At 44.0% G+C, this 15041-nt stretch overlaps 1 protein-coding gene across 6 annotated transcripts in view; it reads right to left on the minus strand.

The window, feature by feature from the left end:
* Nucleotides 1-15041, minus strand: part of LOC138736743 (kynurenine--oxoglutarate transaminase 3-like) — a 79238-nt gene that overhangs the window by 14415 nt on the left and 49782 nt on the right. For all 6 annotated transcript variants that reach the window (XM_069886763.1, XM_069886773.1, XM_069886755.1 and 3 more), the window contains 3 exons: nt 14436-14522; nt 13198-13323; nt 2749-2869 (listed from right to left, as the gene is read on the minus strand). In XM_069886763.1, the coding sequence (XP_069742864.1) occupies nt 2749-2869; nt 13198-13323; nt 14436-14522 (334 nt within the window). The remainder of the gene's footprint in view (nt 1-2748; nt 2870-13197; nt 13324-14435; nt 14523-15041) is intronic.

Below are 15041 nucleotides of genomic sequence, written 5' to 3' on the forward strand. Positions count from 1 at the left end.
GGACAGTAAAAGACATCAGGAGAAAGCGGTGGAACAAGCTGACAAGGTAAATGAAATTTATAGTAAAAAAAATTACATTCTGGTAGGAAGAGAGCAGGCAGCATAACTGCATGGCACAATTCTAAAAGGGTACAGGAGCAGAGAGATCAGGGTATTATGTATTTATATTTTTGAAAGGGGTAGGGCAGACTGAGAAAGAGGCTAAAAAAAAGCACTTAATATCCTGAGCTGTATAAACTGGGGCATAAAAAAACAAGAGCAAAGAAGTCATGGTAAACATTTATAAAAAGTATTGCCTCCACCACACCTGAATGAATGTGTCTGAGCTCAAAACTAAAGGGGAGATTTGAAAGCCCCCTATCAGTGCAAAGGAGATTGACTACAATAATTCCTGGGATGGGGATATGGGAAGACATGAGTACTCATCAGAAGTGGGTGAGTGAGATCTGATAGATTTCAGACAGCGTAGTTAGTGAGATAAGGCTAACGTTGGCAGAAATATTAAGACCAGATGAAAATGAAGCAATGGCTGAAAAAACTTACATATGCTGTAAGTAGTTAAGATCTGAGTTGTCATGCAGGAGTAAGCAATGGTTCAATCATGGCATTCAAAGCAGAACTAAAGTCCTTAAAAATAAGTTTTTAAAAATTACACGACTATAGATAGAGCAAAAGAGTTGGACAACCTGTATTCTTCCTGCACAGAGACAGCACAAAGTTGCTAAGCTTCCTTCTATAGTTCTGTAATAGGCATATTGAATGGTGAACAGGGAAAGAACAGCTTTGGAGGCTTCAGAGCTAGGCACAGGATTGTACCCCATGAAAGAGAACTATTGAAAATATCAGCCAAACAAATACCTGGAAAGGATCAGAATTTAATTAGTAAGGAGACTGACAGTACTGAAAGCAACAAGGGACTCAAGGTTAAAATGCCAAAAATATAGTAGAGCCTAGGGGAGAGAGGAGCCATTCTACAATGTTAACTCTTATGTAGCAATTAATACAAAAAGTAATGATACAATAAAAATGATCTTGGACATTTGGTGTTAGGACAGTACATCAATGAGACATGAGTGAAACATGAAAGTCTGCAGACACTGTGATTGTAGTAAAAACACACCAAAATGCTGGAGGAACTCAGCTCGTCTTTTCAACATCTATAGAAGACAAAGATATATTGCCGATGTTTTGGGTCTGAGCTCTTCTTCAAGGAATAACCCAGAAGCAGGAAATCTCAGAATTCAGAAATGCTGGCTGGGGGAGAAATCCAGACCAACAAAAGATGTTAATTGGATATGATAAAGGGATGAGGTAAGAATTTATCATGTTTGTGTGAAAGGAAGCGGAATGAAGAGACAGAGATAGGAAAGGTGACGGGGGTGGGAGGGTGGGGGGTGTTAATGAAAGCCAGTGAAATCAATAGGCCCTTTCTAGCTGCCGTGTAAAATGGGGTCAATTGGACAATTTGTCCAGTTAGCATCCCACTCACACGGCAGCTCGAAAAGGTCTGACCCAGTCAGCGTGTTGCAAATTCAACCGGGTCCCTGACCTACCTCAGAGGTGGTCAGGGAACCCAATTAAACTTGCCTAGGTCATGTCCACTGGTGGCTTGATCAGCAAAATGGCCAACTCGGTTACTCCTGTGACGTCAGTGCTTGTGTGCAGGGGTCACAGGGAAACCCCTGGGTGAACCGCCTGCCACAATGGGGAGGGAGAGGAGAGAGAGGGGTCACTACCGCAGGGCCTGGGATGGAAGGGGGGTTGAAGGAAGGTTGCTGCAGTGAGGGGGAGAGAGGGGGGCCACAATCGGGGGTGTGAGGTCGTTGCCATGGGGAGAGAGGTCGACATCGCAGGGGGAGGAGAGTGGTCACGATCAGCAGGGAGGGGTCGCTGCTGCGGGGGAGAGGGGAGGGGTTATTGCCGTTGGGAAGGAGAAAGGGGTTGGTGCCCCGGGGGGGGGGGGGGTGGGGGAGGAGAGAGGTCGCTGCCGCAGAGGGGAGAGGAGAGGGGTCAGGGGTGACTTAAGGCCGCTGGGGGTGCGGGGGAGACTTAATGATAGTTCCCCTGAGTGCGTGACGCATCACTTACCGCATCATCAAGGGGGTGGGATTCGTCAGGTTGGCGATTTAATGGGTTGATCCCCTGCTGGAAGCACCTTTGCCCCAGTAATTGCACCTGGGTCCCAGGAGGGCTACCCAGGTGTTGCAGCTTAAAAGTGACTATTGTCAATGAAGCAAAAAGACATGGGCAGAATGGTTGGAGAGTGTCAGAGTAGGTTGAGTCGAGGTGCTTTCATCATTTCAGTAAATTGAACCTTCCAAAAATTTTCAGGACTTCTGCAATAAAAGACTTCCTATTTTCTGTAATCTTGTTGGATCCCACCAAAATATTAATTAGTGAGAAGTTATGCAATGCATTGAAGCATACATTTTTATAGTTACAGTCCTTTGCACATTCATGGTGAGGGGAACCTCAAATAAACATTTCTAAAGAGAACAAAATAAAGAAACTTTTGAATCAAAGGCCTGTCGGTCACTGATCCACTTGGAACAACTTGATTAGTTGATGCTCTGGACAAGTGTTTATCTAGTCCAGAAAGAGAAAGAATTGTGTGAACAACATTTAAAGAGATAAAATAATGGAGTCTCTCTCTGAAGGTGCTCAGGCCATTAAGTGGATTAGATTGCATTGTTAGAATTAACAACACTTAAGTACATAGTCAAAATGATTTATATGAATCTTTCTTACCAATTCGTACATGCTCCTTAGAATCATATACCAACCACTCATACACCTCATCACTAATACACAAGACATTGTGTTTTACACAGAGTTCTGCGATCACCTGCAATTCTTCACAGTTCAAGACCTGTTGGGGTAAAATAAAGAATTGTTCAGCAACATGTTTGAAGCAAACGGAAACCAACCTAAATGTCCTTCATTCTTTGTACTCTGTCCCACTAGATTAATCATTCCTTCATCTTTCTCATTATTCCCCTTTTTAATCAGGTCACGGAAATGACGCATTTCCTTTTATTCATTAGAGAGGAATGTCAGTCACAAAACAGAACATGTTGTTTTTGAGTCTTTTCTGTTCCTGGCAATACTGTTTATAATTGTTTACACTGCAACAATATTTTATTGAAAATTATCTCCAGCTTTCATTGACATAGAGGAAAATTTTTTTTTTGTAAACCATAGTATTTTGTGACTGAATGATATGGGCAATAATGCACCATATTGCAGAATTAAAATGCAGCAGACTGCATTTGTAGAATAATTCATATCTTGGGAACATTCCAAAAAGCTTTACAGTAAAAGAATATTAAAATGTCTTGTGATGTAATTAAATGCAGCTGTTGTTTTACCCACAACAAGGTGTTTCAAATTGCAAAGGAAATGTTTTGATCATTTTCACTGTAAAGCCAAATGAACATTTGTGTTCTTCCACTAGACTCAGGGGTCTAATCCTTCCTATCAACCTGAATTACTGACATAGGCAGAAAGGAACTTTAATCTGATGGATTATGGCAGGGGTGTCAAACTCAAATTCACGGAGGGCCAAAATTAAAAACTTGGACTAAGTCGAGGGCCGAACTAAATATTTATTGAAAATTTTCAACAACATCTGCATGTTTTCTCATCTTTCAACATATGTAATGTTAAACTTTAGGATATAATGTTACAGGTCAGGAGTAGGTAGCTCAAGTTCACCCTTTGCTTGACCTGAGGGAAACATATTTGGTCCCTGTGGAGATGTAGTCAGCATTCACAGGCTGTGTCCATTTTGGCCTGCATCAGGACTCAGCATTTCCTGCTCACGCCTCAGGCTCTAGGCGTCTATTCACCCTCGACCCACCATCCCTCTACCTGACCAGTCCTTTACCCAACCTTTACTCACCCCTCACTCCACTCGCTCTGCCTCTACCCACCCCATCCTATACACGCCCCTCTACTGCCTCTCCCCTCAACCTGTTCCTCCCTCTACCCGTCTCTCACCCTCTAATCACCCCTCCCCTACTCACCCTGCCCCTCCCTTTTTACCTCTTCCCTATCCACCCCTCCTTCTACTCATCCCTCCCTCTAACTGCCCCTTGCACCACCATAGCTTTCCCTGTCCATTACTCCTCACCTGCACCCTCTGCCCACCCCTGCTTACCCACCCACTCAGGCCCACCGCGCTGCCGATCAGCCTTTGCGAACAGCCACCATCTCTCTCTTCACGTGCAGGGCCGAACCAGCCGTCCCTGGGGTCCGCGCGGGTGCAAGCGCTGAAGGCCGTGGCGACCAGGAGAAGTGCGCTCGCGCTGTGGAAGGGCCATCTGGTGCCAGTCGCGCGGGGCTCACGCTGCCCGGGGGCCGTGCGCAGCCTGCCATGCCCGTCGCGCCGACAGGAAATCACAGGCGCTCGCCCGTCCGCCGCACTGCTCGTCAGGTGGGAGAAGTGACTGGTTGTGCGGGGAGCCTTCCAACTGGCTTGCCGGCTGATGACATCGACAGACTTCTCGTGTTACAATTTCTCGTGTTACAATGGGGAAGGATGTGCAATGAAGGGGGAGGATGGTGGGGGTGACATTACCAAAAAACAGCATCGGCTCTCGCTGCAGGGCGGGCCACCTCTAATACATTTTTGAAATGATCTTGCAGGCCAAATATAATTATATAGCGGGCCAAATTTGGCCCGCGGGCCAGAGTTTGACATGTGTGGATTATGGGTTCAACAGCATCAGTGGGGAGAAAGAATGGTCAACATTTCCGGTTGGAACCCTTCATCAAGGCCTTCAGAAAGGATCTACTTAACCTATGAGCTATCAATTGGGAAATTCCAAGTTTGTCTTAGACTGATGAAAACAAAGTAAATTTATTACAAATTGATTCCTATTAGTGGAAAACATAATGCAACTCTTCTGTTTCACAAAAATTACTTTCAGCATTGGTGATTATAAATTATAGGTAAGTTGTAAAGGTACTATTTCTGACATCAAAACCATCAGAATATGACATGAACATAAGTCTTGGTCAATACAAAATTAAATTTAGACATACGGCACGGTAACAGACCCTTTCAGACCTTGAGCCCATTATACTCAAGTGACCTACGATCTGGTACATTTTGAAGGATGGGAAGAAACTGGACCACCCAGAGGAAATCCATACAGACTTAGGAAAAAAATACAAACTCCTTACAGAGAGCGCCGGATTTGAACCCCAGTCGCTGGCGCTGTTACAGCATTACACTAACTGCTATGCTAATTGTATGCATTTGGCAGTACTAACCAGTAACAAAATTCTTCTGCAATGTTTATTTAACTAAATAACTATTCAACTGAATTCTGTGAGAAAAATTCCAATATTTATGAAGATAGTTCTGGAAAAGTTTGTGTGTGGGGAGAGGAGAAGGAGCTGTGGGTAAAGAAGGGAGGAGTTTTTGGAGGGAAATTTTTAAGAAGGTGTGAGGGGAAGTGGGGCAGAGAAAGAGGAGCACAGAAAGCAGGTAAGCTTGGTGATACCAGGGAGGATGCTTGCAATAATAGTTTCGTGTAAGCAGAAATACATGTGGTGAGAAAGTGGGACGTTACCCTCCCAAAACTAATCTCTGAAGCCTTAATTTGTTCAGCATTGCAGTTGTACAAAACATTGGTTAGTTTCCCTTGGAGGATTAGGTGCAATTCTGGTCACCTCATGATGGGAAGGACATCATTAAGATAAGAGATACAGAAAAGTTTCACAAGGAGGCAACGTGAATTGGAGTGCTGGAGTTGTCAGGAGAGATTGGATAGTTAATGTTTTTTTTCCTGGAACAAAGAAGGCCTGGAGATGATTATGATAAGATTATGAGAGACATAGATAGGGTAGGTAGCCAATGTCTTTACCCCATAGTAGGGGTCTCTAAAACCAGAGGGGATAGGTTTAAGATGAGAGGGAGGAGTTTTAAATGTAATCTAAGGGGCAAATGTAGTCAGTATGCATGTGGTGGTGGAGGAGGCAGGAACAGTAACAACTTTTAACAGATACTTGAACGAGCAAGGCATAGAAAATTATCGAACTCATGCAGGCAAGTGGGATAAGTAGAGATAATTGTCATCGTTGACACGGTGAAAGGCCTGTCCTGTGCTGTACAACTCTATACTAAAGGCACTTATTTGGCTCACGAAGTGATCCTTGCCATCTTTTAGCTTTCGGATTAAAATGAGCTTTCTGCAGGGAAGTGATTCCTCCCTTCTTTACCCACAGCTCCTTCTCCTCTCCCCACCCACAAACATTTCCAGAACTATCCTCATAAATACTGGAATTTTTCTCACAGAATTCAGTTGAATAGTTATTTAGTTAAAACCAAGTGACTTCAGTTTTTGCGATTTTATGATTATTCATTCACAAAGAATTAAAGCTGAAAAGATACATTGATAAATACTGTCTAACTAATGTAATGTGATTCTTAAAATGATTGAGCAACAATAATTCACAATAGTGAGCAGGTCACAACGTTCCGTTTCAAAACACATTGAATTGCCAAATGTTTTGGAATCAGCATCTCACTGTGTGTTTGAAACTTCATCGATTGAACAGAAACCAAACAATCCAATCAAGGCACCAATTGTGCTTGAGCAGTCTACAGCCAGTGGTGTGTACTGCCTTGACAGTCTCCAACCCAAGGTACAAACACTGAATTTTCCAATTTTTCTAAACTTCTTCTGTTCTTCCCTGCCCCATTTTTGTCTCTTTCCTCACCCCCTGCAACTCTAGTTCCATGCATTTCCACACAAATTCCCCCTGGATTCTTCCACCTTCTCCCATCTCAGGCCCATCTGTCCTTTACCAACAGCTCTCCTCCCAACAGCTCTCATTATACCATTATCATCACCTCCTCTCATCAAGTTCCAGCACAACAGTCTTTGTTTCTACTTATCACCCTACTCCATCTTACAATCTTCAACCTGATCCCCCCCCCCCCCCCCCAATCTTGCCTCTCCCTTCCTTTGTTTGGCATCTGGCAATCAACTGCCTTTCTCTGTCATCCTTTACCCCTCCTTGCTTCACCAATCCCCAAATGGCCCCTGTCCACATTTCCAGACTTACTCTGCACTCTCAATCTTGATGAAGGGTTCAAACCTGAAACAGCGACCATTTTTGTTCTCCCATTGATGCTGCTTGACCTGCTGAGTTCCTCCAACAGATTGTTGCTTCAGATTTCAGTGTCTGAAGTCTCCTGTGTGTCTCCATGAATTCCCCACCATTGGATTCATTCCCCAGTATATATAAAGGTAAATATTCCATTAAGAGTATTGGTTGATGGCCAGCCCACTTTGAGATCTGGAAGCATGCGATTGGGGCAATTATCTGCACTCAAGCTGCGGTCATCAGCTCAGACCAAAAGAAACTCATGGTACTGCATACGAAACTGGGCCTGTTCATGTTCCAGGCGATCCGTGACTGCATCAGCAATGGCTATCCTGGAAAACATCTACCAGCCTCCAGTGAACATACCCTATTCCAGGTGCTTGCTTAGCATCAGGCTACAACAACCAGGTGAGACACTAGAGGCTTACCTTGGGGCACTGAGTGAACTGGTGCGCTCGTGAATGACTGAGACCGGGGTGACTGCTGGAGAAGTGGAGTAACTCATCTGGGATGTGTGTGCGAGGCCTGTGATCAAGGGCGACTGCTGGAAGAAAGCAATGCTTCCCGCTCAAGACCCACTGATGTAATCCATTCTCTGGAAGCTGCATCCCACCATGCAGAAGCCTTTGATGCTTGCCTACCGCCTCCCCTGACCTGGCCAATGCAGACGACCACTGCCACTGAGGGGCCCTACTGTGGAGAAGTGATCGCCGCCATCAATGCATCCCCCCTGCTGTGAGCACTGCAGGATCTCGTGTGGGTCCAACAGACACTCCCGAAAGGACTGCCCCGCGAAGAACTTGAATTGCTCCCGATGCAGTAAGAAAGGCCACTTTGCCAAAGTGCACCTCTCCAAACCTGCCAGGAGCACTGTGACCCTCTGTGACCAGTGGGAAACTCTCCTTGACTCTCTGGGCACCTCCATGTGTGATTATTGGGCAGCGCCATTGCTCCGCCCATCTCTTCCACTCGCACCGGTTATGTCACTTCCGGCTTGGCTGTTGAACCATCTTGGACCGGCCAATTTCCACCCACGCCAAACACATCACTTCCGCCCTCCGACCTGGCAATGCGGTCAAGATGTGTGCGCACAAACTGCCCCTGACAGCACACTTATCACACTCCACACCGGCACATGCTATGTACCAGATGATGATTCCTACACCTATTAACTGCAACTCGCCACCGCCAGCTTGGAGCAACAACTCGGACCCTGAGTCTGTCTTAGCATTCACCATACTGTTGGGTAACATTCCCCATGGACTTGGGCACTCAATGATGGGCATCGCTGTCAATGGGATGCCTGTTCGATAGCAGTTGTACTGAGAGCTTTGTGTACCCACACTTGGTCTGTACACTGGTGCTCAAAGTACACCCAGCTCCCTTTTCCATTGCTTTTGCATCCCATGACCACTCCAGCACAGCTCTGTAGTGCCGTTCTGTAAATTTGACTGTGGAAGGGGAAACATACAAAGGGTTCCAGTTCCTGGTCGTTCCAGAGCTCTGTGCCCTGGTTATCTTGGGACTAGATTTCCAGTGTCATCTCCACAGTGTCACTCTAATTTTCAATGGCCCACTTCCCCACTCACCATCCACAATGCCAAACCTAGTGACCGCCCTCACGCCACCTGCAGACTGTCCACCCTATGGGTACCTTCTCCCTCCCTCTTCAACCACCTGACGCCAGACTGCAAGCCCATTGTGGCCAAGAGCAGGCGTTACTGTGCAGCCGATGGGGCCTACATCAAGGCTGAGGTGCAACAGCTTTTGGCAGAAGGGGTAATAAAGCCAAGCAACTAGCCCATGGAGTGCCCAGGACCTGGTGTTCAAAGGGGACAGTAAACTGAGCATGGTCATCAACTATAGTCAGACCATTAACCGTTACACTCAGCTAGAAGCCTACCCACTAACCTGTATTGCCGACATGGTCAATGAGATAATCAAGTACAGGGTTTTCTCCACCATTAACTTAAAGTTGGCCAATCATCAGCTCACTATCCACATCCGGGATAAGCCCTATACTGCCTTCGAGGTTGATGGGAACTTTTACCAGTTCCACTGGGTTCATTTTGTGGTCATAAATGGAGTCTCTGTGTTCCAGGGGGAGATAGATCAAACAATAAATGAACATAATCAATGTCACCATCTGTGGCCACAACCAGCAGGACCACGATGCTAACCTGGAGAAGTTCCTCTGGATGGCAGAGCCATTAAGTTTCACCTACAATAGGGAGAGGTGCATGTTCAGCATCACCTGCCTCGCCATCCTTGCGTGCATCTTGGAACATGGTGTCATTGGTCCTGACCCCAGAATACATGTGCCCCCTGATGGAACTTCCACTCCCCCACATGATCAAGGCCCTGCACATGTGCCTAGGCCTGTTTTCTTACTATTCCCAGTGGGTCCCCCGGTTCTCAGATAAGATCCACTCACTGGCCCACACCACCACCTTCCCCCTCCCCACCGAGGCAAGCGGCCTTCACCAGCATCAGAAAGGATATCGCCAAAGCCATGATGCATACTGTGGACGAAATCGCCCCATTCCAGGAGTGTGATGTCTCTGATGTTGCCCTCACTGCCACCTTCAACAAAGGGGGAAAACCCGTGGCCTTTTTCTCCCGAACCCTCCATGGCACAGCTCAGAATTTGTCCTCCATCGAAAAGGAGGCCCAGGCAATCAGCCACTGGCACCACTACCTGACAGACAAGAGGTTCACCGTCCTCAAAGTCTAGCGCGTGGTGGACATGTTCAGCACCACCCACAGAAGCAAGATCAAAAACAACAAGATATTGTGCTGGAGAGTCGAGCTGGCCACGTTCAGCTATGACATTCAGTACAGGCTAGGGAAGCTCAATGACTCCCCTGATGCCCTGTCCTGGACCTGCCCCAGTGCACAGTCCGACCAATCTCAGGCACTGCACGACACCCTTTGACACCTGGGTGTCAAGCACGTGCACCATTTTCTGAAATCCCAAAATCTCCCCTTCACTGTCTAGGAAGTCTGGATCATGACTGAGTCCCGCCTGATCTGTGCAGAGTACAACCCGTGGTTTTTCTGCCCAGCACAGGGCCATGTAATAAAGGCCATTTGAGCAAATAAGCATCAACTTTAAGGGGTAACTACCTTCCACAAACAAGAACGTCTACTTCCTCTCTCAATTATAGACAAATGCTCCCCTTTCCCATTCACCATCCCTTGCCCCGATACCTCCACTGCCTCCATTATCAAGGCACTGGCACAGATTTTTACCATGTTTGGATACCCACATTCATCCACAGTGACCAGGAATCTAGCTTCATGAGAGAGGAGCTGCACCAGCACCTAGCGATGCAGGGCATTGCATCTAGTCGCATGACTAGTTACAACCCATGGGGCAATGGGCAGATAGAACATGAGAATGAGGCAATCTGGAAGGCAATCCTTCTGGCCCTTAGATCAAAAGGATGGTCCACTAACTACTGACAGGAGACCCTTCCCAAGGTGTTCCATGCCATATGATCACTCTTATGTACGGCTACTAACCAGGGCCCCCCCCACAGATGCCTCTTTTCCTTCCTCAAGAAATCGGCCATGGGAGTCTCACTACCGGCAAGACTGATGTCTCCAGGACCAGTCCTCCTCTGTCGACATGTGAGGACCCACAAATCTGACCCCTTGGTCGATCAGGTCCACCTTCTCCATGCCAATCCACATTACACCTACACAGCGTACCCCAAGGGATGTGAGGACACTACCTCAACTCGGGACCTGGCTCATCCCAGACACCCCTGGCATCTCCAAAACCCTCCTGGAGATGATATCCTCCCCCTGCCCACCATCAACCATGGGACCCCATGGCCCACGGACCCACGCCAGACTCACTACCATGCACCATCCCATCCGCACCACCAGCTGCCCCAACCACCCCTGACCCAGGCAATTTTTAGGCAGACCTGTCCCCACTGACCACTGTGATGGTCCCAAAGGCAATGGTGACCATCAGATTGCCTGAATTTGTAAATCTGTAAATATGATTTTCTCTCCAAACTACTCTGTATCTAGTGGACACTCGGCATGAAGACGGTGGTGGACACTGTTTTTCTTCTCTCCCACCCCCCGCCCCCCAGGGACTCATTTTAAGAAGTGGGTAAATGTGATGATACAACCACTGGACTGTCTGTGACTGCCTGCATTTCTGCCTACCTACTGTAGGGGCAACCCACTGAGGTAGAAAGGCAACATGCCAATCACCAGCCCCATATAAAGACTCATGCCAGCCCTTGGGTAACAGTAGAGCACATGGAGCCAGAAGGAATACTGAACCTTGTGTGCAAGTTTTAAGCTAATTAAAGCCTTCGTAGTTTGAGCTTGTTTGTTCTCACTGCAGCTTATCACAGTCCTATACTGTATCAACTTATCATCTTCAAGAATTTCTGAATAACCCCTCAGATCTTCCTGCTTTTACAAACCCGCTCCAAATGGTATTATTTTGATTATATGGACTCATCTAGTTGTTCTTCCTAAAGCATCAGTTAACCACTAATTTTGTGTGGTTATATGCCTACCTAATCATTTCAAGTGGCTGGTCATACTACACTTGCAAGTGCTCAGACTCTGTTTGAAAGTTACTTCAGTACCTTAAGTCTGGTTATTTGCTGAGTTGCCATGTTTTGAATCATCCATGTGTTTAGAATCATACAGAACAGAAATGAGATCTTTCGGCTCATTTTGTCCATGCTAACCATAATACCTGTCCAAGCTCATCCCATTTACCTGCATTTGGCCCATATCCATCTATACCTTGTCTATCACAGTACCTGCTATTAAGGCAAGCATATCAAATGCCCTCATAGCTATCTTTCTATAACAAGGAAAGCAATGACCCCATTACTGATTTCTTTGGAAATTGCACTGCCTGATTCTTAAGAAAAATCAACAAAAAATTACTCATTACTCTTCAATAATATCTGGGACTCCTGCAGAGGGTGCTGTGTCCAGAAATTTCTGTCAATTGCAGTCACAAAATAATTATTTTCATTGAATACTGATGGATTGGATTTTCTTTTGACATGTTAGCCATTTTTAAGCAGCCAAGAAACTAAAATGGAATTAAAAATCACCTCAAATTTGCTCAATATTTTCCTCCCAGAATCCATGATACTCCTTTGAGGTCATCCAAAATACTGCATTGCAATGGACCAGCTACATCTTCTCAGATTATCAGTCCAAATCAAACTGAATTAGAATAGCAGCATTAGTAGTACATCAGTGTCCTGAACTAGATACCACATTAGGGAGAAAAAAATAACTGTTTGTTAAATATAAACATTAACTATATGTTATATAAAAGTGGTGCTCCATGTTAGGAGTCAACGTTCAATTGGTGCTCTTTGACAGCAGGGTAGAAATTTGTTTTCGACTGGATGCCAAGTTTTCTTGAAAATGACTTAATAACTATATTTGAAATATAAGGGGTGAATGGAAAAGGCTAGGTAGGAAAGAGATAATCTGGAACATAAAGAAAGGTGCTTGTTTCATGCACACAGATATCCATTTAACGGAAAGTATAGACCAAGCAGTTCTGCAGCGGTCTTAGATTTCACATTCTTACTCCATAGGCTACCTTTGCAAATGGATCACTCCAAACAGTAGCTGTGCAAATTTTGCCACATTAATTGCCTTTCCTCTTCTGCAATTTCATCGCATCTTGATTCAATTATTAATCCCCCACCCAATACTTCTGACTTCCTATTTCCTCCATAGTTTAATTCGAAAAGGAGAATTACTTCAAAGTCAACATGAATTCATTTTTTGAACATTGCAGCATTTAGAAATAGATCATCCATAATTACATTTATATTAACAAGTTTTATAATTGAAACAGCTTATAATATCAACTATTCAAACAAATATCTGCATCAGTTAATGCTGTAATGATCAAATAGCAAAGATGAGATATTGTATTCACTAAGATTTCTGATAATGCTTTATTGTTGTAGCAGATTGGGATTCAAATTGATTAGCATCAGATAAATGTTAATCACTGGCATGTGTTGTAAGGCAACCTGTAACTCCACCATTTTCCTTCACGCTTACCTTGCCAAGAGGGTTGTTTGGAGTGTTGATGATTATTGCTTTAGTACGCTTGTTGAATTTATTTGTTAATTCAGAAAGATCCAATACCCAGTCAGCACTAGTCATTAACCTTCCTGAAACTGGTTTCTGAAAAAGAAAATGCAACTTTCAAACTTTGTCTGATTGACAAGAATTCTTCCCCATCCATACTAAATTAAATAACATTGAGCGCCTTCAACCACTTCTGACGTTAGTCAGAAGTGAATATTACAGGAGCTGCACAAAAAGACAGATGAGTATTCAATAGTGTAAAGTAATATTCTTGCTTAATGATTCATTTGGGATATCAATAACCATACAAAAGTTTTAAATAGTCATTCATACACTAAATTCACAAACATGATGATTTAAAGATAATTATAAGCTCTAATTCAGTGAATCCTCTTATCCTGTACAGATCTATTGAATTTTAGTCAGAATAATATCAGGCTTTACCATTTCATGTGATGGGTCTACCACTGATAAACAACTAAAATGTTTGCAGGATTGATGTTGGAGGAAGACAGTTATGAACCAAGTTATATCAATAGAAATGGTGATAGCCATATACACAGCTTTCCAGATTCCATTGAAATAAAAAAATTGAAAAATATGAGAGGCAGCTCAAAAATAAATGAGAGTTCTGAAATGAGCTGCCATCACTCTCAAATATGCTCAAAGGTTAAAGAGGAGCCAACTGTTATTCTAAGAAAGGACATCCTTTCCACATGATGGAAACTGAATACAGCCTTCAGCATCTTGCAAAATTCTGAGAAAATACTTCATGAGCTAAACCCATAAATCTAGTACATATCCTGCTGCATTTTAAAATAATTTTTTTTAGCATATGCTTAGTTGGTAATAAGTTTAAAAAAAGGTACATATTTTAATGTTAACAAATCAAGATTAGCAAAGGTCAACTAAAATCTTTTATCATATTCTCACTAGCTTATAGGATCTTTTCCAATTTTTAATCATGGCTTATATCAGTAAAAACAAATATTTGTGAGAGATGTTCTTTAAAATAAGAATATTCTGAATTTACATTTTAATTGTACCTCAATTTCAGAGTTCACCACATGTTAAGGGCTACTTTCTTGAGTTCATATGATGTACAATATTATGCAACCCCAAGAATAAAAATTGGACTAGCTATAAACTGCGTACTGTCATTCTTTCAGTGTCAATTGTGCCTTTTTCATTTAGTTTTACAGACTCACCGGGTGCAGTGAAATAAATACTGGCCGCCCACCTGCCATTCGAACCATGGGTTCATAACAATCAAAGTAAGGTTCGATAATAATCACCTGTATTGAGAGAGAGAAAAAAATATGAACCCTGGCTAAATTTAAAATTCAAGATTCTTTTATTGTCATGTAATAAAACAGTAAGATGTTACATTGCACAAAATTTCCTTTTGTCTACCACAAACCATCAAAGAGTCACCCGGCACCCCTTACAGTAAAAGAAAAAGAAGCAAAATTGAGCCCCCTCATACACACTGGGTGTCTATGGATTCTGCAGTCGCACAGACCCCTGTTCTATTCGTTGGCAATCTAAGCTCCAGATCCATACATTTAATACAATCAGGAAGCCATCACTGCCCGAGGCCCTTCAGGGGCCCTTGCTCTCTGCACTATCTTGAATCCCAGATCTGAAACCTGGTTGCCATGTGTCTGTCTCCCAAAATCAGTTTATTTAGTAACAGCAACTGCAAGGAAACAAATCTGATACTTCTTGTCCATTTGATCTGAGTAATGCTGTGCTATTAGTAAGCACTGAAAGAGTTACAGAAGAATATCTAGGCTTTTTCTGTCATTACTTGT

The sequence above is a fragment of the Narcine bancroftii genome, chromosome 1 (genome assembly GCF_036971445.1).
Source record: "Narcine bancroftii isolate sNarBan1 chromosome 1, sNarBan1.hap1, whole genome shotgun sequence".
NCBI classification, from domain to species: domain Eukaryota; kingdom Metazoa; phylum Chordata; class Chondrichthyes; order Torpediniformes; family Narcinidae; genus Narcine; species Narcine bancroftii.